Consider the following 20,358-nt stretch of genomic DNA (forward strand, 5'->3'; position numbering starts at 1 on the left):
GAGCGATGAGATTAGAAGATTATGATTAGATCCGAGCGCCAACCCCGGAATTGGAGTGAAACATCAACGGGGCTGCTCCACTCCAGCTCAATCCTACGAACCACTTGGGGATCTTATGCGGTCGGATATCAAAACTACCCACTAGCTTGGTAATAGATGATCATGATCTGTCAGTGCAGAGGGACTATACCAACGCAAAATATAGCCTGTTGTCCCTATTCTCCTCTCACTTCTGGGATGGCTTGGTTGATCTGATATCGGGCGGAGGTGCGACTTCTTCCCCCACCGCATGTGTCGATTTGGTCGCGTTGACTATGGTTGTTGCAATGGGAAGTTTGGCTAAAGCAAGATTCATCTCGCAGTTGACAAATGAAGAATGTGCAATATCACGCAGCTCTCCGGCAATGCATTCACTTCAGCTGCCAACAATGACACCCCCTGACCAAGGTTGGGGTTCAGCCGAGGTCGGATCGTCGAGACCAGAACACGATGAAACCGGCCATCATGAGACAATTCGACCTCCTTCCCAAAAATGAAGGAGCAGTGCAACCCAACCTCGGACCGCTTCACAAATCGTCTTATCTATGGACGCCATCGTGTCTCGGCAAGAGGCTAGGATAATACTAAAGCCACGGCGCGATCCGTTCGTTGGTTGCGGTGAAATTGATTTAATTACCTTTCCCCTCATTTAATGCTCCGCTCCTCGCCAGCTGGTCACGCAACCCACCGGCTGCTTGTTGTCTCTCATGGACTCCAGAGCACCCCAGGATTCAGCAGGCATGCATCATGGCTCTGCCACTGCAGCGCCAGCAGAGCTGCCTCCGTCGGGCCCTGTCTACAAGGTCTACAAGCGGCGGTTCTGGGGATTGGCCCAGTTGGTGCTGTTGAACATTGTCGTTAGTTGGGATGTAGGTTTCCTCTCTGCCGCCTCTAAGAATGTGCACTCTTCTGATACCAGCCATCGTCTAGTGGTTAACATTTTCCTCGATATCGACTACTGCGGCTGAGCATTTCCGCGTTTCTGAGAGCGCCATCAATTGGATGAGCACTGGTTACCTCTTCGCTTTTTGTGTTGCCAGCCCGTGAGTTTAGCCCTGAATATTTCCAACTGTCTGCGGTGCTTGGAAGCGACTGGAATTCACGCTCATTCTTGCTCTCAGCGTAGTGATCTTCACTCTCAATAAAGGTGGCCCTAAGCCCGCCATCATCACCACCTCAACCCTCCTCCTCGTCGGCAACTGGATTCGATATGCAGGAACCAAAGCGAAAGGAGGCATCTTCGGTGTTGCCATGTTCGGACAGATCCTCATCGGACTGGCGCAGCCATTCTGTTTGAGCGCTCCAACGCGATACAGCGACCTCTGGTTCTCTGACCAGGGCCGGACCAGCGCAACGGCCGTAGCCACCCTTGCCAATCCGTTGGGTGCAGCATTGGGAGAGCTGATCGACTCTTTCTGGGCGACCAAGCCAAGCGAAGTCCCGAACATGGTTCTGTATATCTCTGTCATCGTAAGCCTTCCTTAGATCCCTCCACACATAGATAGACTAAGCCAAGCCGGCCACAACCTGTCCCACTCACCAACTAACAACCCAAAAGGCAACGATAGCAGCACTCCCTTCATTTTTCATTCCCTCCAAGCCCCCAACGCCTCCAAGCGCTTCTTCTGCGAGCACCAACGCCTCCACACCTCTCCTCCCGGCCATAACCCAACTCCTCAGAACCCTCGAGTTCTACCTGATCCTGATTCCTTTTTCCATATACGTTGGTTTCTTTAACAGCATCTCCTCGCTGCTCAACCAAATCCTCGAACCCTACTCATACACCGAAACCGAAGCCGGCATTGCAGGAGGCCTTCTGATCATTGTTGGGCTCATAGCCTCAGCCATCATCTCTCCCCTCACAGACCGCTATAAGCACTACCTCGCCACCATCCGCACACTTGTCCCTATCGTAGCAATCACCTACATTGCCCTGATATTTGCCCCGCCCAGCTCCGCCGGCATCGCACCATCGTATGTCGTGTGCTCCCTCCTCGGAGCTTCCTCCTTCGCCCTCCTTCCTGTCGTTCTGGAGTACCTGGTCGAAATCACGTATCCCTTCTCCCCGGAGATTGGAAGCACTATCTGCTGGACGGGTGGGCAGTTGCTGGGCGCCATATTCATTCTAGTTCAGGATGCATTGAAGGCCGGAGAGGACGCTAACCCGCCGGCCAATATGCAGAACGCGTTGATTTTCTCTGCTGTCGTGGCGGCTGTCGCGGCGCCGTGGCCGTTGTGTATTGGCTGTTTTGGACGCGATGTAAGGAGACGGAGATTGGATGTTGATCGAGGCGTGGAGCTGGGCCAGGAGGAGGCGGGTGAGGAACAGGGCGATGAGGAACGTAGAGCTGGAGTTGGAGAGGATGACAAAAAAGGATTCTTTGGGTTGAGTGTGGCGTGGAGGAAGAGATCTGGAGATACCTGAAGTCAGTGTGTACAGGAATGTGATACCCGGGGTATTGGAAACCATGTCCATCGAATTTGTCTATAGCAGGACCTCTGTTGTGCCTAACCTGTGATGTGTAAATAAAGATCATATGATGCCCGAGACAAAAAGAAAATACCGAGCAGAGTCTAGGACAAAATGACATTCATCTAAAAACAAAAGGAAATAAAAAATAATAATAAAAGCACAAGTTTCAAACAAGGCAGAGACCAGCTATCTGTACATACACAGTTGAAGGCGACCGCCCCCCTTCTTAACCATTTCCATATTCCATGCCATCCATCTTTCATAGAGATAAAGTAACAACAGCATGCATCATCACCGACTCGCAACCCGTATCGTCGAGGGCGGGCAGCGGCCGAGACAACACTGGATGTTCCTTTCTTTTTTGATCTTCATCAACGGCAGGCCCGCATGGCCATCATTATAAATCAAATCAAGGGGATCGATCGTAATACGCCTTTCTGGTCTTCCTTCGTCGCGGGTGAGGATCCATTCTAGCTTATCATGCTTGGTCGAGCAAAAAGGGAAACGCGACTCGCGGAGTAGGGTGGAGGAAGTAAGGGAAAAAAACGTCTTTATCTATCGATCGATCGAGAGTGATTTGATTCGTTTATTTGAGGGCCTTCCAGAGCTTGGGGGCGGCGCACTGGGTAGCGCAGTGGGTGAGGTGGAAGACTAAGAGGAATGGTGTGTTAGTTTATCGATTTCGTTATCAATTGTATGATTGCGATATCGTGTCGTGTCGAGAATGAAAATGTCATGGTGTGCTGGTGAACTTACACTCCTCAACGCAGTCCTCCTTGGGGCCCTTGTAGTCGGGGTCCTCCTGCTGCTGGGTTACGCGCTCGACGCACTCATCGAAGTGGTGCTTGTAGGGGGCGCACTGGGAAGAGTTGGCGCACTCTGAAAGAAATAATTGATCAGTGAATGTTCGAATTGATGAGTTTGTTTGCCATGGGATGAGTTGTTCAGAGTCAATGGCTCAGAATCGCATGACGTGAGGGTCGGTCAGCGTGCATCCTTCTGACCGACTACCCATCATGTTGTCACATTGTCCGTCTGGAAGGAACTTTCCCCCAAGGAAAGTGCACTGAACAAGTGAGATATGAGACTGGCAGTAAACTTACCCTCCTCAAGCTGGGGCTTGATGTCCTCAGGCTCCTCCTCCTCCTCTTCCTCTTCCTCTTCCTCCTCTTCTTCCTCCTCCTCAGCGGGCTCCTCCTCGGCGGACTCCTCCTCAGCGGGGGTCTCCTCAGCAGACTCCTCGGTGCTCTCCTCAGCGGCAGGAGCGGCCTCCTCCTCGTTGTTCACGGCGGGCTTCTCCTCAGCCTCGGTCTCCTGGCTGGGGGTGGTGGTGGTGGTCTCCTCGGCGGGAGCCTCAGCCTGAGCCTCGGGGAAGCCGAAGGAGGACATAACGTCGGAGAAGAAGTCGGAGAGACCCATCTTGTCTTTGAAAGTGGTTTCAATTGGGAGAAGAGGGCGAGAGGGGGGTGTGGGCGGTGGATGTCGCGGTAATTGAGGATGGGGTTGGTTTTAACGAACTCGAAGCTTTGGCGTTGCTGGTTTCTGCCGGCCCTGGAAAATCGGAACACCCCGGCCGCCGGGCGATGGTCGCAATTATCGTACACGTGATTGGCCGCTCGGGTCGGCCGTGACTAATGCGGTAATATCTCGTTTTCTTACTCTATCAAATTAATTAATTAATTAATGATCGTGCCGTTCCGTTGTTGTTATTCTGAACTATGGGTTTTACTATTTGTGATGCACTGCATTTCAATAATAGAATTTCAAGTAGTATACAGGAGAAATATTAAAAAGGCCGCTTGGGCTTGAAGCTCTCGCTGGAATATGTGTGGAAGGAAATTGGAGACTATCTAGTCATGGAAGAAAGCATGGAAGAACGCACCAGCCCTGGCTTTAATTGCCTAGACGCAGTCTCTCTTCGAATGCATCCACCACACTTTGCTGCTGCACCTCTTCATAATCCGGTGGGGGCTCCATTGGCTCCGAACCCGCCTCTGGCCCTGTGTGATGAGACTGTGAACTCACAGGTTCCTGTGCAGTGCTGTGGACAGCCCCAGATGTGCCACCCGATGGCCCGGTGTACGCAGGTAGCTCGTCGAGATGGATTGCAGACATGTCAACATTTTGGGCACCTCGACTGCTCGCCTGCGTATTCTCGACAGCCTGTTGTAGACGCTCCTTGATTCTTTCAAAATTGTTATGAAAATCGAACGCCCCTCCTTCTTTGAATGTCACCTTGAGCTGCACAGCAGGCAAAGACGCAGGGATGCCTCCTCCAGATACCGGCTGGACCAGAGCAATCCATGCATTGGGCCCAAAGAAGGGTGCAGTGACATGGGCGTCATGGACATTAAGTAATGGTGCGGAAAACGATTGAAACTCTTTCGTTTGTTGCGCGGGAATGTAAACGATCTGACATTCTTATGTTAACGAGAATTTGTCAGATGATAGGGTCCAGAAGCAAGACAGTACCCTCTGATTTGTCAGGTAGACTCGGCCAGCATTGCTTTGCTTGGAAAAGGAATCCTTGCTGGCGGTAGAGCCTAGGGGCTGCAGAGACAGAGTGGTCCGCGGAGGAGAGGCGAACAAATGATGCTCATTGGGTAGTCGAACAAAGCCTTCGGGGCCTTGCAGCATCACCCAGCTGTTATGTTGGGTATTATAATTAGCATGAATTTCTCAGCGAACTACCACCATTTTGGCTTGAAAGAAGTATACATCGCAGGTGTTCTGACTGAGAAGTGCGCATGCAAGGGTGTCATGGGATGATGCAAGAGAGTCAAGGGAGAAGGAAGCTAATCCTTCTGACACAGCATAACAGAGGTAATAAATCAGAGGTGATGAAGTGATGAAGTAAAAAAGATCAATACTAGACGCATGCAGAACAATAATCAAAGTAGCTCAACTGGGCATGGTGGGGAACATCTACATACTTGATCGACATGTTGTCAAAGCCACAATAGAGAACGTGGTCTGTGTGGCTGAGTGCAGACTGCGCCGGGATGCAGGCTAAATATCGTGGAATCCAGATATTATATCGTTCGAGGTTGAGTTACTGGAGGGATGAATTCAAAGTGCAGGATGAAGACAGGATAACATTGGCTGAAACAATCCACCAATGGGTAGTACCAAGGTCCAGTTTCAGGTGAGACGATCCAGGACTGCTTGGCAGAACGGAGATGATGAAGATTCTCCAAGGGTTGGTGAATGTTTTCCGATCGTTGATAGAGAGATACCAGGCAAAAAGATTGGCAGATGTGGTATTCAAGATCACAGTTCGTTGATGGCGAAGCACCCGAAAGTGGCACTGACGGGAAATGAGGCGATAGCTAGTAGCTGCAGCGGACCACTTCCGTAAACGACAAATAAGTTGAGTGTTATCTTTTCTTCTATTTGTGTGGTAATAATATTCGATGAGAAAACAGACCTCCTAGGGGTTTTCAACGATGCCCAGGGATTCCTGAAGGGAAAGCGAGCCAGTGAAGCCCGAAGGCGGGAGACGCAGCAGTCCGCGGGGCGGCCGTCAGGCGGGGAAGCTTTTCCAACTCTCCAACTTCTAACAATCAAGGTGTCTCGGTTCGAACGGCTGGCCAGCTTGGGATTTTCCTCAACATGCCGGACATGCAGTCGCCATCATCTCGGCCCCGAATCTATCAGGGAAGATTGGGAAAACAGGAGAATCCGAATATCCAAATTGCGATCATTATCAGGCCAGATTGGGCTTCCGTCTTCCCGGCCTTATCTTATTCTAACCATGGATGGACTAACTAGGGACTACTGCGCCCGCTACTCGCATACTTCCTGTACCCCCTCGTTCGGAAATCCAATCGTTCTCGCATGCGATATAGTGCCTATATTGCGATTGGATGAATTGCAGAGTGGATGTCAGTCTAGGAATTAGCACCCAACAGGATGATTAAGCTAATAAATATCCCATTTCTGTGGATGGAAGCCCGCATACTCTATCCTCGTGCCGACGTCCACGGACCTCGACTGTCGATGGTTTGCAGCAATATTCAAGCACAATCATGCAGCATTCAGGGATATGGACATGGATTTTTGAATCAAAGTGTTATTAGGGAGCGCGTTTCTGGGCAGATAACACGGACCTCTCGTGCTTTCAGAGGCGGAAGACTATTCGGTGGTTGGACGCATGGGCACTATCGGCACCGTCAGATATAGTTACTACCTGAATATCTACTAGCTAGCTAAATCTTCGGAGATACTGTTTTTTGGATTAAGTAGCTTAACAGTTCTGCACCAACTCTTTGTGTCTTTCCAGGTATAGACCTATGCTTCCAACGTACTTATAAGCCACAACTATTCGCGAACAATCCTATCGGGCAACATAGAATGACTCGACATTCAATGGAAGCCCCATACTAAGTTCGATCATATGGGAGAGCTTGACTGACTCCTTGCATCAAAATGGTAACAGTTAGAGATGAGATTGGGTGACGCTAATGTACAAAGCTAATCTTGTTCTGAGAGATGTCCTCAAACAGACGGTGATAAGGACGAGAGCCACCCATGCCTGCTGCCAAAGTTACTTAGATCTGGCCAGAATCATCGGGATACACTTTCTGTCCTGATATCTGCCAACGTGGCTGTCATGCAAGATCACAAAGCGATGGCGGCTGCTCGGTTTAATCAAAAGCTTGTCAGCTGACAAGGCAAAGTGGCTGCATGTGGCCCAGGAGAATCTTCCCCGCGTGTCGCTGTGAAGTTTCAGCACCGTTTCTCTACAAAGGCTTCTCAGATGACTTTTCTTTCTGACCGTTCGGGAGGTCAGGATGGCCGTTGAGGCAGCAAAAGGCATCCTCAGGCATGGCCGGGCCAGGCTGGGGGGCCTCGAAGGCGCGGTTACGTTGAGCGCTGTTATTGGGTATTTAGTATTTACACGTGGAGAAAACCGTCCGATCAAAGTCACGGCCGACCCACCCCGTCTTCCATCCAGGTTACGTTTCCCCCTTCTGCGCTATTTCCTTTGCCTCTTCGCTCGTTGTCACCGCTTTCTGCGACTTCAATTACCTCTTGGACCATTTTGCGGTGTTCTGTCGCTCCTTGAGGGTCCGCCGAAACCGACGATCCCCGTTACCCCCGGGAGACGATCCAACGCGAATAAAAAAAGAACAGTGTAGCCTGATGAGCACGGCCCTACCGGGCACATCCCCAAGCTTACATTACCCTCACTATACCTCTGGTGGCCGTCATCTCTTTCATATCTGCTCTCCAGTTTGCTAGGGTGCGGCTGCTTGAGCTCACTTGTCAGGATATCGAGATACTGCCTGGTGCATCGCCCCTGCACTACACGGACACCCCCCGTCTTGCATCGTGAAACGTCCTCCGCATCTTTCGCAGCCTTCCACAATTCAGCCCTTTTCGAGTCGGAAAAGCTTGTCATACTTTGAAATATACGCATAATCAGCCAAAATGTCGACATCGATACACTTGTCGAGGTTCCGGAAATGGCTCCTTGCTTCGCCGCCAATCGAGTTTGCCATTGGCCAACTCCGGGACCTCTTGGTTGGAGCAATCCGTCAGGGTCCAGTTCCACAACATATTGCCTTTGTCATGGATGGTAACCGGAGATTTGCCCGAACGCACGGGATTGAAACCGTAGAAGGACACAACATGGGGTTTGAGGCTTTGGCAAGGGTGAGTCCGATGGAGTTCGGTTCATGGATAACTTTTGCCTTCCGCCAATATCAGCTGCTGACTTATACCGATGATTTAGATTCTCGAAGTCTGTTACAAGAGTGGCGTCAAAGTGGTTACAATCTACGCCTTCAGCATCGAAAACTTCAAACGCTCCAAATTCGAGGTGGATGCATTGATGGAGATGGCCAGGGTGAAGTTGTCGCAGATGGCTCAGCACGGTGAGATTCTGGATCGCTACGGGGCCAAGGTGCGGATATTGGGTCGGCTGGACTTGCTCAGGCCGGATGTTCTTGCTGCAGTGAACCGGGCCGTCGAAATGACCAGTAACAACGGTGACTGCGTATTGAACATCTGTTTCCCGTACACATCGCGCGATGAGATTACCACGGCTGTTCGAGATACCGTGGCTGAGTACAGCCAGCCTCTTCCGTCGACTCGTCCGTCGTCCATCTCCTCGAGGACGCCCTTCTCAGAATCCCACATTACACAAAACATCCGAGCACAGGCGCAGGTTTCGAAAGGAGAAGAGGTACCGAGTGACTCGGAGGCGGCATCAGAGTCATCAGGAGACGGCGAAACGACGAAGCACAAGACACCGAACGGAGTCTATGAAAATGGATCTTCGTTCTCTTCCTCGTCGACTCTCCATCTCGCCGGTCAACAAGATGCTGCCAGTGGGAAAGCCCCAGCAACGGAGCCCGCCGTCGGGAAAGAGAGTCTCGTCTTTATGTCCCCCGAGACGATCACGCGTCAGACGTTGTCAGAACATCTATTCACCCATGACAATCCCCCTTTAGATCTGCTGGTCCGGACATCTGGAGTTGAGCGCTTGAGTGACTTCATGCTTTGGCAATGCCACGAGGATACGGAGATCGTCTTCCTTGATGTCCTGTGGCCGGACTTTGACCTTTGGCAGTTCCTGCCCGTGATGCTGAGATGGCAGCGTCGAATCTCCAAGTCAAAGAAGAACCCGGATGCAGAGGGGAACTTCGACGGCGAAACATCTGACTCTGCGGAGGAAACTAATGGCAAGGTTAAAGATCTGTAGATGGTTGTGTTCCCTTAATTCTTTTCTCTATTGTATACATGGACTGGGTTACCAGTCTGGCATCCATCATTGGGAGTTTTGGAGTCATCCTTGGGTGCATCGACGAATATTCCCCCATTTGTCATCTAGAATTTATGCCAATGAGCTGAAAGGTGAAAAGAAGAGGGTTTCCATGAGCTTATATAGATGCAGGCAGCGCACATAATTATATGGGACAGCATCTCCACCTCGAGGAATCACGGATCATGTAAAATAATCAGATAAAATAGAGTGTCCGCTATCGCAGCCTCCGATACCGCATCCGACCAAGTGGGCAGCCCCACGTGACTCACACTGGCGGGGGAATCGAAGCAACCACTCGCAACACTGACTCAACTCATTTCCTCTCCTGATATTGTTTTCTTCCTATTTTCCCAATTTAATACCCTGATATCTTCTCAATTGTCATCATGCCTGTCGCCGGTTCCAAGGTTCTCCTGTTGGGCTCGGGCTTCGGTATGTCCCCCATCTCTTCTTCCCCCCGGACCCCGCATTGAGGGTCATTGATGGATTCCATTCCACTGACAATGTCTCGATAGTCACGAAGCCCACCGTTGAGGTTCTCAGCAAGGCTGACGTTAACGTCACCGTTGGTATGTGCAGCTCAATTGATTGATTTTCTCCCCTTATCCTATACTATCCGGTTAGCACCCAACATTAGCTGACCATCGTCCACTATACTCCCAACAGCTTGCAGAACCCTCGAGAGTGCTCAGAAGCTCTGCGAGGGCTTCAAGAACACTAAGGCCATCTCCCTTGATGTCACCGATGATGCTGCTCTTGACAAGGCCCTGGAGCAGGTCGATCTCGCCATCTCCCTGATCCCCTACACCTTCCACGCCAATGTCATCAAGTCCGCCATCCGCACCAAGAAGCACGTCGTCACCACCTCCTACGTCTCCCCCGCCATGATGGAGCTGGATGAGGAGTGCAAGAAGGCCGGCATCACCGTCATGAACGAGATCGGTCTGGACCCTGTATGTCTACCTATACTAATCATAATCCTTACTCAATAGTGAACTAACCCAGCTTTCAAATAGGGCATTGACCACCTCTACGCCGTCAAGACCATCTCCGAGGTAAGTCCAAACTTACCCATACCACTGCTACCACTTAACCCATCCCTAACCCACCCCTTAGGTCCACGCCGAAGGCGGCAAGATCACCTCTTTCCTCAGCTACTGCGGTGGCCTCCGTAAGTCAACCAACTCCCCAACCTCATAATCCACACAATCCTAACCCCCCTCAACCAGCCGCCCCCGAATGCTCCAACAACCCTCTGGGCTACAAGTTCAGCTGGTCCAGCCGCGGTGTCCTCCTTGCTCTCCGCAACGCCGCCAAGTTCTACAAGGACGGCCAAGAATTCAGCGTCGCCGGCCCCGACCTGATGGCCACGGCCAAGCCCTACTTCATCTACCCGGGCTTTGCCTTCGTCGCCTACCCCAACCGCGACTCCTGCCCCTACCGGGAGCGCTACAACATCCCCGAAGCCCAGACCGTCGTCCGCGGCACCCTCCGTTACCAGGGCTTCCCTGAGATGATCAAGGTTCTGGTTGACATCGGCTTCCTGTCCGACGAGGGCCGCGAGTACCTCAACACCCCTATTGCCTGGAAGGAGGCCACGAAGCAGATCCTCGGCGCCACTTCTTCCGCTGAGAAGGACCTCGAGTGGGCCATCGCCTCCAAGACGGCCTTCGCTAACAACGATGACCGCGACCGCATCATCTCCGGTCTCCGCTGGATCGGCCTCTTCAGTGACGAGCAGATCACTCCCCGTGGTAACCCGCTCGATACTCTGTGCGCTACTCTCGAGAAGAAGATGCAGTATGAGGAGGGTGAGCGTGATCTGGTCATGCTGCAGCACAAGTTCGAGATTGAGCACAAGGATGGCCAGAAGGAGACTCGTACTAGCACTCTCTGCGAGTATGGTGTCCCCGGTGGGTACTCTGCTATGGCTAAGACTGTTGGTGTGCCTTGTGGTGTTGCTGTTAAGTTGGTGTTGGATGGTACTATTAACCAGAAGGTATGCTCCCATTCTCTTTGTCTTTTGGAGCTGTTTCTGTTCCGTATCGGGCAGCTTTGCTAACGGTAATTGCTACTCTAGGGTGTTGTTGCTCCCATGACCATGGACATCTGTGCTCCTCTGATCAAGACCCTCAAGGAGGATTACGGCATTGAGATGATCGAGAAGACTCTTTAAAGAGGGGTCCTTCTCTTATGATTCTCTTCTATGATGATATATTAACGACTTGGGAGACGGGTGTTAGAGAAAACAAAATAGGGTAGATCAAAATTCAGATCGGTTTTGAAGCAGTATTTCTTGCAAGAACAATGGAGGTAATATATGTAACAGGTACCAGAAGTGTAGAAGTTCAAAGATTTATATCTTCTTCCTATCGTGATTGTCTCATCTACTAATATGTTCATGGTCTGTCTATCGTGCATTCGTTGGACGCATACCCCCAATTGCTTGGAGGGGAGGAGTTTTATATCAGGTCAGGTGAGAGGTAAGGATGAGTCGGCGCAAGATGCCTGTTCCCAGAAACACAGTTTGTACGAATCCAAAAAGCAGTTCGCTACCCCCGTCTTCTACAGGACGCGTGGATGCAAACAGGATCCTTTGTCGCCCTCATACCCCCCAAGTGCTGAATTTAGATCATGATATGGTCATGGTTTCGCGGATGCGCTCAGAGAATAGTGCCAAACCTATACCAAGAAGAAGAAAAACAACCATCAGCAACTGTCTCCAAGAATAAGAAGATCTGACAAGCCATTGTGAGGAAGCAATTGGCTAAATGGCAAAACAAGGGATTAGAACATACCCGAAAGTCTGCTTGATGCTGCGGACGTAGTACACATCCCAGTTCTGCTTGGTGACATCCTCCTGGCCGACAGGAACGCCGGTCCAGGTCACGCGCATCTGAGTGACGCCGTCGACATCGTTCTGGTCGAACTTGATCTCCAGCGTGCTGAAGTGACCGGCGGGCCACTGGGCCAGACGCCACTTCTGCTGGATCAAGGTAGGGGCCTCGAGCTTGATGTACTCGCCGGTGACGTTGCCGTCGAAGATGGCGAACTTTCCGCCCACCTGAGCGCCCTCAAACTGGCGAGGGGGGCCGCGAGTGAAAGCAGCAATGCGCTGGGGGTCGGTGAATGTGTTGTACAGCTCCTCAGCCGTGGTGCGGAACTCGTCCGAGGCGGTCACGGTGGTAGTGTTGACCGAAACCTTCTCCGCGGTAGTAGTGGTGGTGGTCGTAGGAGCAGAGGATTCCTTCTTGGAAGTCTGAGGGTGGTACTTGGGAGCAGCGAACCCGCTGGAAGGGTTGACACCAGGAGCGTGTTGAAGGTCCTTGCCGTGTTCAGCAATGAGGGCGGGACCAAGCTTGGCCAAAGCCTGTCTGAGCTGAGGAACGAGCTTGGAGCGAACCAGATCCTTCACGGCCTGCTTGGAAGGAGAATCCGAGTAGTTCTCAATCTCGAACTAAAGAGCCATGGGGTTAATTGGCTGGACAGCTATGGGAATACGAGGGGCTAAAGGGAACATACGACGTACTCATCTTCCTCGGTGTCATGGGCAACCTCGGGGATGGAAATCTTTCCACTAACGGACTCGTCGTCCGTAGTCTTACCTGTCAAAGGTCTTAGTGGTGTGCCCTGAACAGAGAGAAACACTATCATTGCTTAATTACGAACCTTCATACTCGAGTTGTACTTTGACATCGAACAAGGTGATGACCTTGCCCTTTCTCTGACTGACGTCTACATCGCCATCCATGCTCAGCAGGTTGGAGATCTTGGCAGAGACTCCGTTCTCCTCCACGGAGAGGACGGAGAGGTTCTCCTTAAGGTAGTCCTTGGCCCAGCCGGAGGCATCCTTGTTCACCCAGTGCCAGTTGTTGGGGTTGTGAAGAACCATGATGGTGGTAGTTTATTTTATTATCAATTGGTCTAACGATCTCGATGGAAAGAAAAGCTGCTCTATTGCGGGGCTGAACTTCGCTAGTGGGTCAATTTGCTTAGCGAGTCCGAGTCTTTCTTCTTCCTTCTTTCGCCAAAAAAAGCTGTTGTTCTGTACCATCGCACACACAATATTAGCATTCATTCGTAGCCATAAAACGTAGTGCGATAATGTTCAAGTAGGAGTGGAGGAATCGTTTCAGGATCCGGATAGCGTTTCCCGGACCGCAAGCTACTCAGCATGGAAGATGAATTCGTAAAAACATCCCCGTCTGACTGGTGCCAGCTATGAGTTCTCATCATTCGATGGGATGGCCCTCTCCAAGACAGTGTCCCCTCATTGTAGAAGGGCAACCTGGTCAGGATTGGGAAGGAGAAGAGTGTGCAAGAATGGGTAGAAGAAAATTCAGAGGCAACTTACAGTCTCAGAAAAAAACGTCTCACTTCAAAGACGCTGGAGCAAAGACAGATCAATCAAGTCCCAGGTGGCAATGGGAGAGTAGGAGCAAAGAGGGATGGTACCGTGGAAGAGGGGGAGGGGGGAAGGTCCGTATTAAATAAGACTACGAGTGGTTTAGTGAAGGAAAAGGCAAAAGGGGAAAAAGTTCGAGGATTCGGAAGGAAACCTCTAGAAGCCGCAACGGTCACGTGGCTACCCGTCCGGTCATCGGCGCGGAGGAACAATCTTACCAGGTTATCTCCATTTATTCCAATCATTCAATCAATCATCAAGTGGATTCGCAGCTGCAAACGAATGTGGGTATCTTCTAGCGACACAGCAATCAAATCAATCAATCAATCCATCAACCAGGAAACAGCATAGAACAACATTGCAGAAATAACCTCTTGATAGCCCCCTCGTCAGTCATCACTCGTTAACAAACAACAACTTTGCTTCATTTATGCCTGCTCCAATTGCTCCAGATCCTCCCATCCATCTTCCACCATTAGCTGCTCTTTCACTCGCTCGCGTAGGCGCTGAATCCCACTTCCCAGGGCCTCTGCCCACTGGCCCTCCACGGTAGCAACCTTGTCTTTTAGATCGCTTGTCAATGTGCGCTCTTCGTCCGTACGGGTCTCCTGCATTTCCTGCTGCACCTTGCCCTCGGACTCGCCCAGGCGGATTCGCTCTGCCTCCATGAGGTTGCAACTGGCCCTCATAACAGCGGACTTAACCTCGTGTAGTAGGCAAAAAAGGTTAATTTGCGACTCAATATACTGGTAACTGGATTTTTCCGCGTGAGATACCAGCGTATACAGGTACTGCAGCGGATGTGCCCGGTAACTCGGGTTCTCCTCGTATTCGTTGGCCGGAATCTGGACCGTAAATCCACGGAGTTTCTCAGGGATCTGTTGCACCAACTCTGACAGAGACGGCGCAATGTCCCAGAATGCTGACAACTGTATCTCCACCCCACGCGCTACATTTCCCTCGATCACATCTAGGAAGGATTCGAGACGTGCTAAAGCATTGGCCTCGTAGTCCACCCGGCGATCCAAGGCATCTTTGACAAAGAACTCATTGGTCTCGCGTACTTTGTCCTCATTGGAGGCTTGCTTATAGGGTAGTAGGACCACGGCTCTATACTTCTCGTCGCGATCGCTGATTAGATCAAATACCTCGCGGTGTAATTGCTCACGCGCTTCAAATAACCATTTGAGTTGTGTGAGCTTCTCCAGGAGCTCTGGCTTCTCATCCCCTTCCTCCTGTGTTTGGTCAGGGGTCTCGGATCGTGCGTCGTCAAACAGCCTGCCACGTAGCTCGTCAATGCACGCCGTAGCCCTGTCAATCCTGTCTGCAAGAATCGCACGCATCGGCTTGAATACTGATTCTTGGTATGTGTCCAGCCCTCCCTTTATCAGATCTCTTTCAAGCCGGTTTTCCTCCACAATCAATGCAGCCTCTGCTTCTGCCGCCTCCGCAAAGGTGATACTGCCTTGTTGGATTTGACTCTGGATGTTGGCCTTGAATTGCCGACGTCCCTCTCGGACTCGTGCTTGGTGATCTTGGAACAGCCCATCCATTTCCGTTTGGTGTCGCTGCCTGGCGGTCTTGATCTCCGATAAGTCTGTAATTGATCGCACCAATGTGCGATAAGTAACGAGGTCAGGATGGCTGTTGTTGACCGCAGGATAGTGTCGGGGATACGGTGGTGGCAAGGTGATCAGTCTCGAGACATCCATCCTCTGCACTTCTTCAAACCGCCTACTAGATCCGAGGCGGACATTGTTGGAGTAGTCTTCCAGGGCAGGCTCCTCGTGCCACCCAACCTTTTCGGGAGGGTATTCATCGGGACCATATGCAGCGTACTGATTACCCCCATTCGATGTGCCGGCATTCCCTGTGTCAGACGAGCCCTGACTTTCCTCCCATAGCAGAGCCCCGCGTGATAATCCCATATATTTGGTCTCCCTCTTTGACCTCTGCACTCTTCGCTCCCCCCCTTCACTGCTAGAACCAGTCTTTGACTCCCACCATCGACTAGGCGCCCGTCCCCTCGAGCTCATCTCGTCATTACTCAGCCCAAGACTTGCGATTGGTGAGAGGCACGGCTGATAATTGTTCCACCAGGCCGATTCTGGACGTACCTGGGGTATGTCCAGCTTAGGCGCCGTAGGGTTGGACGCCCTTCTAGAAGATGGACCGGGTACTACCTGGCTGGTCTGTGGCACCGGCGCTGGTTTGGGAGGGGAGACAAACAATTTACGGCGTACACTTTCAACATCAAAAGAATCCAGGTCCCATACTTTAGCATACCTCTCACGCCGGATCTGGGACTCTGAGATGATGAAGTCGGCAAACAACCGCAATGCTTCTTTCTCATCCACCGTGCCGGCCTCCTTCTCAATGAACTCACGATGTCTCTGTATAGCGTTCCGGACATAATCGTCATCGCGTTTAATGACAGAATCGAGAGAGGGATTTTGCTGGGCCGACACGCGACGTGGGGCTAAGGGGGAGACTGTAGTCACAGGCTCGTTTGGAAGGTGTAGTATATGTGAGACTGGTCGTTCTTCTTTGGACCCAGGCCGAGACGGTGTAGTTTCTGAACCAGATTGCAGAGGGGGCGTCGGTAGGGCTTTGGGAGGTAGTGCTGGCGATGTACGTTTGGGGAATGCAGACGACCTTTCTGTGCCCGGTGAAAATGGCGGCGTCTGCGCAAACCGCGAAGTTGAGGTCGGTGCTTGAGGACTCGGCTCAGGCTTGGGGGTGGAACAGGACCGGTTTGAAAATAGACCTCCAGAAGACGCCCTAGATCGTGATGTGATTTGTGGGCCATCAGAAGAAATGCTACGAGTGCTAAGAGGTGCAGCTTTGGCCGAAGTCGGGTTTCGGCCGTTATCCGTGTCCACGCTCGATTCTCCCAAGACTAGGTTGGAGGGTTTTAGTTGTTCGAGAGCTTCAGCCCAGGGGTTGCTGCTCATGGAGACAGCACTGAGGCTATCAAGCACCTGGCTTTGCCTGTTCCGGCGTTCAATCCTCCTTTCTCGGATGCCTTTAGCATTTGGGTCTTTGATAGCTGGGCTCCGAAACAGACCACCACTATTGGGATTATGACTTCCGCGAGACGACTCTAGAGATTCCGGCCCGTTCGTATTGGATGTAGTTGCCGTGTCAATGGTTAGTGGTTGCCTCTCTGTCCTGGGTTTAACATCGATTGTTTCATCGACCCATCCAGCTGGTGTTGGTGGAATGCTATCCAAACTTGTGCCTAAAACCGGAGGCGGCCGTGCCCTGCCACCCCTAACAGGACCTTGCGAGTTCCGGGATGACGACGAGTCAGAGAGACCATTCACGCTCTGTGACCTTGTGGCCGGCGGCGGTCCTGGTGGGGGTGGAGGAAGGGGCATTCCCGGTTCCCAACTAGTTCCCGGAGGGGATCGTGCTCCAGACTGACTATGAGCTCTTGATGAACTCGCACTGTTGACGGCTGGCCCAGCAGATACGGCCCTTCTTGCAGCTGGGGGCCGATCCGTATCAAAGGGTTGAGTAGGCTCAAGCATGTTGCTATCGTCGCTCAATTGTGTCGAGTGGAGATTATCAGGCGAGACGACAATGTGCGGCCCTGGCCCTGCCATAACTGACGCAGGTTCTCTATAAGTCTCTGACCTATTCTGGGATGAAGACCTAGATGAAAGGCCTGGTGGCAGCGGCGGAGGCGGTGGTAGTGAAACTCGTCGATTATGGCTCGACTCACTTCCCACGAACATCGACAGAGGGCGAGTACGGGGAAGACGGCGTTGTCGATACTCTGAGGGAGCATCCGCACCTGCACGCACCGCCCCATTATATGAAGAGCTAATGCTGGGTGACGTAGAGCCCATTGATGATGTATTCTGACTGACAGTTTCTCTCTGATGTTGCTGGCTTGGCGGAGAGTATGGTGGTGGAGGCGGCGACAAAGATACATCTACAAGGTCACATTAGGTTCGATTGCCTGGTCACCGAGAATATGCAGCAAGCTAGAAATTCCAAGACTACAAAGGGCAAAGGAGTACAGGAGTATGAGGCAGTCAGAGAAGTAGGGACAGAAGAAAAAACAAAGACAGACCTGAGTGAGGACCGGTTGACCGTGGCTGAGAGACGATCCGCAACATGTTATTTGGTGGCGTATATGTAGCTTGGCCAGCATTCATTGAGCCACTGCCCACTGGACCCCAATCCTGAGGATTGTAAGGTACATTGTATTGTCTAGAAGCCATTGGTGATGATCCGATTGCCGCCCCTCCAGGCGAGCCTACGGCGGGAGACTGGCCTTGTGTGAAAGGACTAGACAATGAGGTCGACGAGAGAGGGGTGGAACTGTAGCCTGAACCCAGCGCGAGCCCAAGCCCTTGGAATTGATGACCACCCAGCGATGTTGTCAGAGGAGGGGGCTGTACAGCATGCTCTCGACGACTAGGAGACGGCTGGTTACTGGAGGTAAGAGGTGTCGGCCAGCCGCTGTAAGAATAAGGACCAGACGGCGGCTCGTCGCCAGCATTGCCCGACGATCGCCAGCTATAAAGAGGCCGAGGATCAGTACCTTGCAGCGTCGCGAGACAGACACGAGAACAAGTCGAGGACCACAGCGTGTGAGAAAAGCTGGGCGCACCTATTCATACTAACGGAAGGATGCAGGGCCAACCGAACACGGAGCCATGGCTGAGGGCTGAGGGCTGAAAGGCAGAAGGGAGATTAGATTGTGCCAACACGACGAGCGATTGAGAAGGAGCCAGAGAGGGCTGAAGCGCAGACCGATTTCTATTCTTTGCAACAGCCTCTGGTCCAACCAGGTGTGGAGGAGGCTTGCAGGCGCAGACGGGCCAGTCGGTACGTATCAACGGTTCGACGAGCATCGTGGGTTTCGATCGACTGACCAGGGAGGCCAGCAAGATGCGTGCTAGAGTCCCTCTAAATTTTTAAAAATAGCACAAGAGCCAACAAGCAGCGGGCGGGGATAAGAAATGGAGGTGCAGGTCTTGACTCTTCAGAGAACTAGTGCATCCCGCGAGATGCAGCCCGGCCGGTTTGATCACAGGCGGCGTGGATGCTGGCGCTTAACTTGCCCGTCCGCGCCCTCTCACAGGCCCGTCGCCCTCCATGCTCCCCCTCGCCCAGACCCTGCTCCAACAAACCAGCATCGCTATCACATCGGCCTATGACCAAGATGGTCAAGACTAGTTAGGCCTGGCAGTAGTCCAGACATCTCACAGGGTCCGCGATAGGGCGAAAGGTTTGTCCGTTGGCGAATCGGGCTCGCCATGACAGGGGCACGGGACGGCATTTCGCCTCAGGCCATGAGCGCCTACGCAGAATAACAGGACATTACAGGGTTATCGATGGAGACAGATGCAAGTACAACCAGGGATTGATTCTTATTATAGTAGCTATAGACTTGGACTACTGCAGGCCTAAGATCCCGGCGGAAAGAACATGCCAGCATGTTGTACGACTCCTGCCCGCATGGACAGGATCGTTGCCCCAATACAATTGGAGCATGTCGATCAAAGATTTAAGACCTAGAAAATTACTGAAGTCATGTCAGCCAAGACTCCACACATTATGTGCAACGAAAACAATCATAATGAGAAAGGTGCATGTCAGATCCAATGCCCTGTCACAGGCGGTGGTCATCAAGGTTAAATATTTATGTTGACCGTCGTGATTATAATAGTAGTAAATCATCATGTAAACGAGGGGAAAGGGAGTTGCAAAAGAGTAGGTGTGTACTCACGTTTTACGTATAAGTTTGCAAGCTGTTGGCTGGCGATGAAACTACTGATAACTACCACGCTGGTCAGTCACCATAGACGCGTGAGGTTGAAGATGACGTAGTGACAACATGTTGACTGATCAGTCATGACGATTGTCGTCCCGGTCGGCAAAGCCAACTTGGACATATGCTTGTCTTTATTTTGTGTCGTTTCATCATTGTGCGATGTGGGCTAGGCGGAGAATAGAGGTGGTAACATACAGATACCTGACTGTCAGACTTATACTGGGGATAGGTTGTCCCAATAAAAGTTCATTGTACTGCATATGAGTTAGCTTTGGTCTGAGCCAACTGATGCAACGTTCTATTTGAGAACAAGTATTTCAGAAATGCATGAATGGTATAAAAAAGATGTTGTCTGCATCGATAACTCGAATAAGACTCGTCATCTAGGGAATCATCCTCTTGTGATGGGGAATCGCAGGAACGGGGCTTGAAGTTTACCTTTTAGTAGGTGCCGTAGGGAGAAGATCATAGCAAACTGTCTGCCACTTTAATTACCAGTTAGCTTCAAGCCAAGAGGTCGTATTGTGTGAATCTCAATGATCGAGAGTGTATCTCAGTGGGCGAGGTTTTCTAGGCCTGCCGCAAAAAGGGCATATCCATCAAGACCGGACGTTATGTCTGACGCCGTCGGAGCCCAGTGCCGTTTCATCTTCGAAGGGATGGAGACGAAGGAGACAGTGAGATTAAAGCTTACCCTTCGCCAATCAGATGTGGAGATAGAGTCTGTGAGATCTGTATATATTCTTGTAACCGTCAGCATATGCGAGCAAAATTGATGACAGTGAAAACAATGGGCAGTTTGTATGACTGATCAGAAATAGCCAATTTTTATCGTCGATGACCCGAAGGTCTCAGTCGGTAATTTCCAGCGTATATAT

General features: G+C 51.5%; 9 protein-coding genes across 9 annotated transcripts; 4 read left to right on the forward strand and 5 right to left on the reverse strand.

The window, feature by feature from the left end:
- Window positions 1-746: 746 nt before the first annotated feature.
- Window positions 747-2,464, forward strand: BDQ94DRAFT_165414 (putative cell surface receptor/MFS transporter (FLVCR); the record flags this gene model as incomplete). The annotated part of the gene is made up of 4 exons (XM_026770300.1): window positions 747-908; window positions 970-1,082; window positions 1,161-1,509; window positions 1,598-2,464. 4 exons carry the CDS (start codon window positions 747-749, stop codon window positions 2,462-2,464), a joined length of 1,491 nt encoding a protein of 496 aa, XP_026632764.1.
- Window positions 2,465-2,513: 49 nt separating this feature from the next.
- Window positions 2,514-4,113, reverse strand: BDQ94DRAFT_133593 (cytochrome b-c1 complex subunit 6 family protein). Its single transcript, XM_026764313.1, has 3 exons — window positions 3,616-4,113; window positions 3,269-3,391; window positions 2,514-3,163 (listed from the first exon to the last, which is right to left on the reverse strand). Exons 1-3 carry the CDS (start codon window positions 3,929-3,931, stop codon window positions 3,099-3,101), a joined length of 504 nt encoding a protein of 167 aa, XP_026632765.1. The 5' UTR covers window positions 3,932-4,113; the 3' UTR covers window positions 2,514-3,098.
- Window positions 4,114-4,363: 250 nt separating this feature from the next.
- On the reverse strand, window positions 4,364-5,357 carry BDQ94DRAFT_8232 (uncharacterized protein). The gene is made up of 2 exons (XM_026776630.1): window positions 4,985-5,357; window positions 4,364-4,924 (listed from the first exon to the last, which is right to left on the reverse strand). Exons 1-2 carry the CDS (start codon window positions 5,147-5,149, stop codon window positions 4,406-4,408), a joined length of 684 nt encoding a protein of 227 aa, XP_026632766.1. The 5' UTR covers window positions 5,150-5,357; the 3' UTR covers window positions 4,364-4,405.
- A 1,018-nt stretch (window positions 5,358-6,375) lies between these two features.
- On the forward strand, window positions 6,376-6,721 carry BDQ94DRAFT_133596 (uncharacterized protein). The gene is made up of 2 exons (XM_026764314.1): window positions 6,376-6,396; window positions 6,465-6,721. Exon 2 carries the CDS (start codon window positions 6,512-6,514, stop codon window positions 6,692-6,694), a length of 183 nt encoding a protein of 60 aa, XP_026632767.1. The 5' UTR covers window positions 6,376-6,396; window positions 6,465-6,511; the 3' UTR covers window positions 6,695-6,721.
- A 769-nt stretch (window positions 6,722-7,490) lies between these two features.
- Window positions 7,491-9,464, forward strand: BDQ94DRAFT_133598 (undecaprenyl diphosphate synthase family protein). Its single transcript, XM_026764315.1, has 2 exons — window positions 7,491-8,170; window positions 8,250-9,464. Exons 1-2 carry the CDS (start codon window positions 7,946-7,948, stop codon window positions 9,219-9,221), a joined length of 1,197 nt encoding a protein of 398 aa, XP_026632768.1. The 5' UTR covers window positions 7,491-7,945; the 3' UTR covers window positions 9,222-9,464.
- A 123-nt stretch (window positions 9,465-9,587) lies between these two features.
- Window positions 9,588-11,617, forward strand: lys9 (saccharopine dehydrogenase (NADP+, L-glutamate-forming)). Its single transcript, XM_026776631.1, has 7 exons — window positions 9,588-9,716; window positions 9,800-9,853; window positions 9,951-10,237; window positions 10,301-10,339; window positions 10,401-10,455; window positions 10,514-11,283; window positions 11,365-11,617. The coding sequence occupies exons 1-7, from the start codon at window positions 9,671-9,673 to the stop codon at window positions 11,458-11,460; spliced, it is 1,347 nt and encodes a 448-aa protein (XP_026632769.1). The 5' UTR covers window positions 9,588-9,670; the 3' UTR covers window positions 11,461-11,617.
- A 193-nt stretch (window positions 11,618-11,810) lies between these two features.
- On the reverse strand, window positions 11,811-13,279 carry BDQ94DRAFT_8279 (AHA1 family protein). Its single transcript, XM_026776637.1, has 4 exons — window positions 12,954-13,279; window positions 12,807-12,889; window positions 12,083-12,741; window positions 11,811-12,022 (listed from the first exon to the last, which is right to left on the reverse strand). Exons 1-4 carry the CDS (start codon window positions 13,174-13,176, stop codon window positions 11,917-11,919), a joined length of 1,071 nt encoding a protein of 356 aa, XP_026632770.1. The 5' UTR covers window positions 13,177-13,279; the 3' UTR covers window positions 11,811-11,916.
- A 556-nt stretch (window positions 13,280-13,835) lies between these two features.
- Window positions 13,836-17,441, reverse strand: BDQ94DRAFT_133605 (uncharacterized protein). Its single transcript, XM_026764316.1, has one exon. The coding sequence runs from the start codon at window positions 17,427-17,429 to the stop codon at window positions 14,118-14,120; it is 3,312 nt and encodes a 1,103-aa protein (XP_026632771.1). The 5' UTR covers window positions 17,430-17,441; the 3' UTR covers window positions 13,836-14,117.
- A 694-nt stretch (window positions 17,442-18,135) lies between these two features.
- BDQ94DRAFT_133606 (uncharacterized protein) lies at window positions 18,136-18,562 on the reverse strand (the record flags this gene model as incomplete). The annotated part of the gene is made up of 1 exon (XM_026764317.1): window positions 18,136-18,562. A coding segment is annotated over exon 1 (235 nt), but the record flags the coding sequence as incomplete, so codon positions are not given.
- Between the last annotated feature and the right edge of the window lie 1,796 nt (window positions 18,563-20,358).

The sequence above is a fragment of the Aspergillus welwitschiae genome (assembly GCF_003344945.1).
Source record: "Aspergillus welwitschiae strain CBS 139.54b unplaced genomic scaffold BDQ94scaffold_1, whole genome shotgun sequence".
Taxonomy (NCBI): Eukaryota; Fungi; Ascomycota; class Eurotiomycetes; order Eurotiales; family Aspergillaceae; genus Aspergillus; species Aspergillus welwitschiae.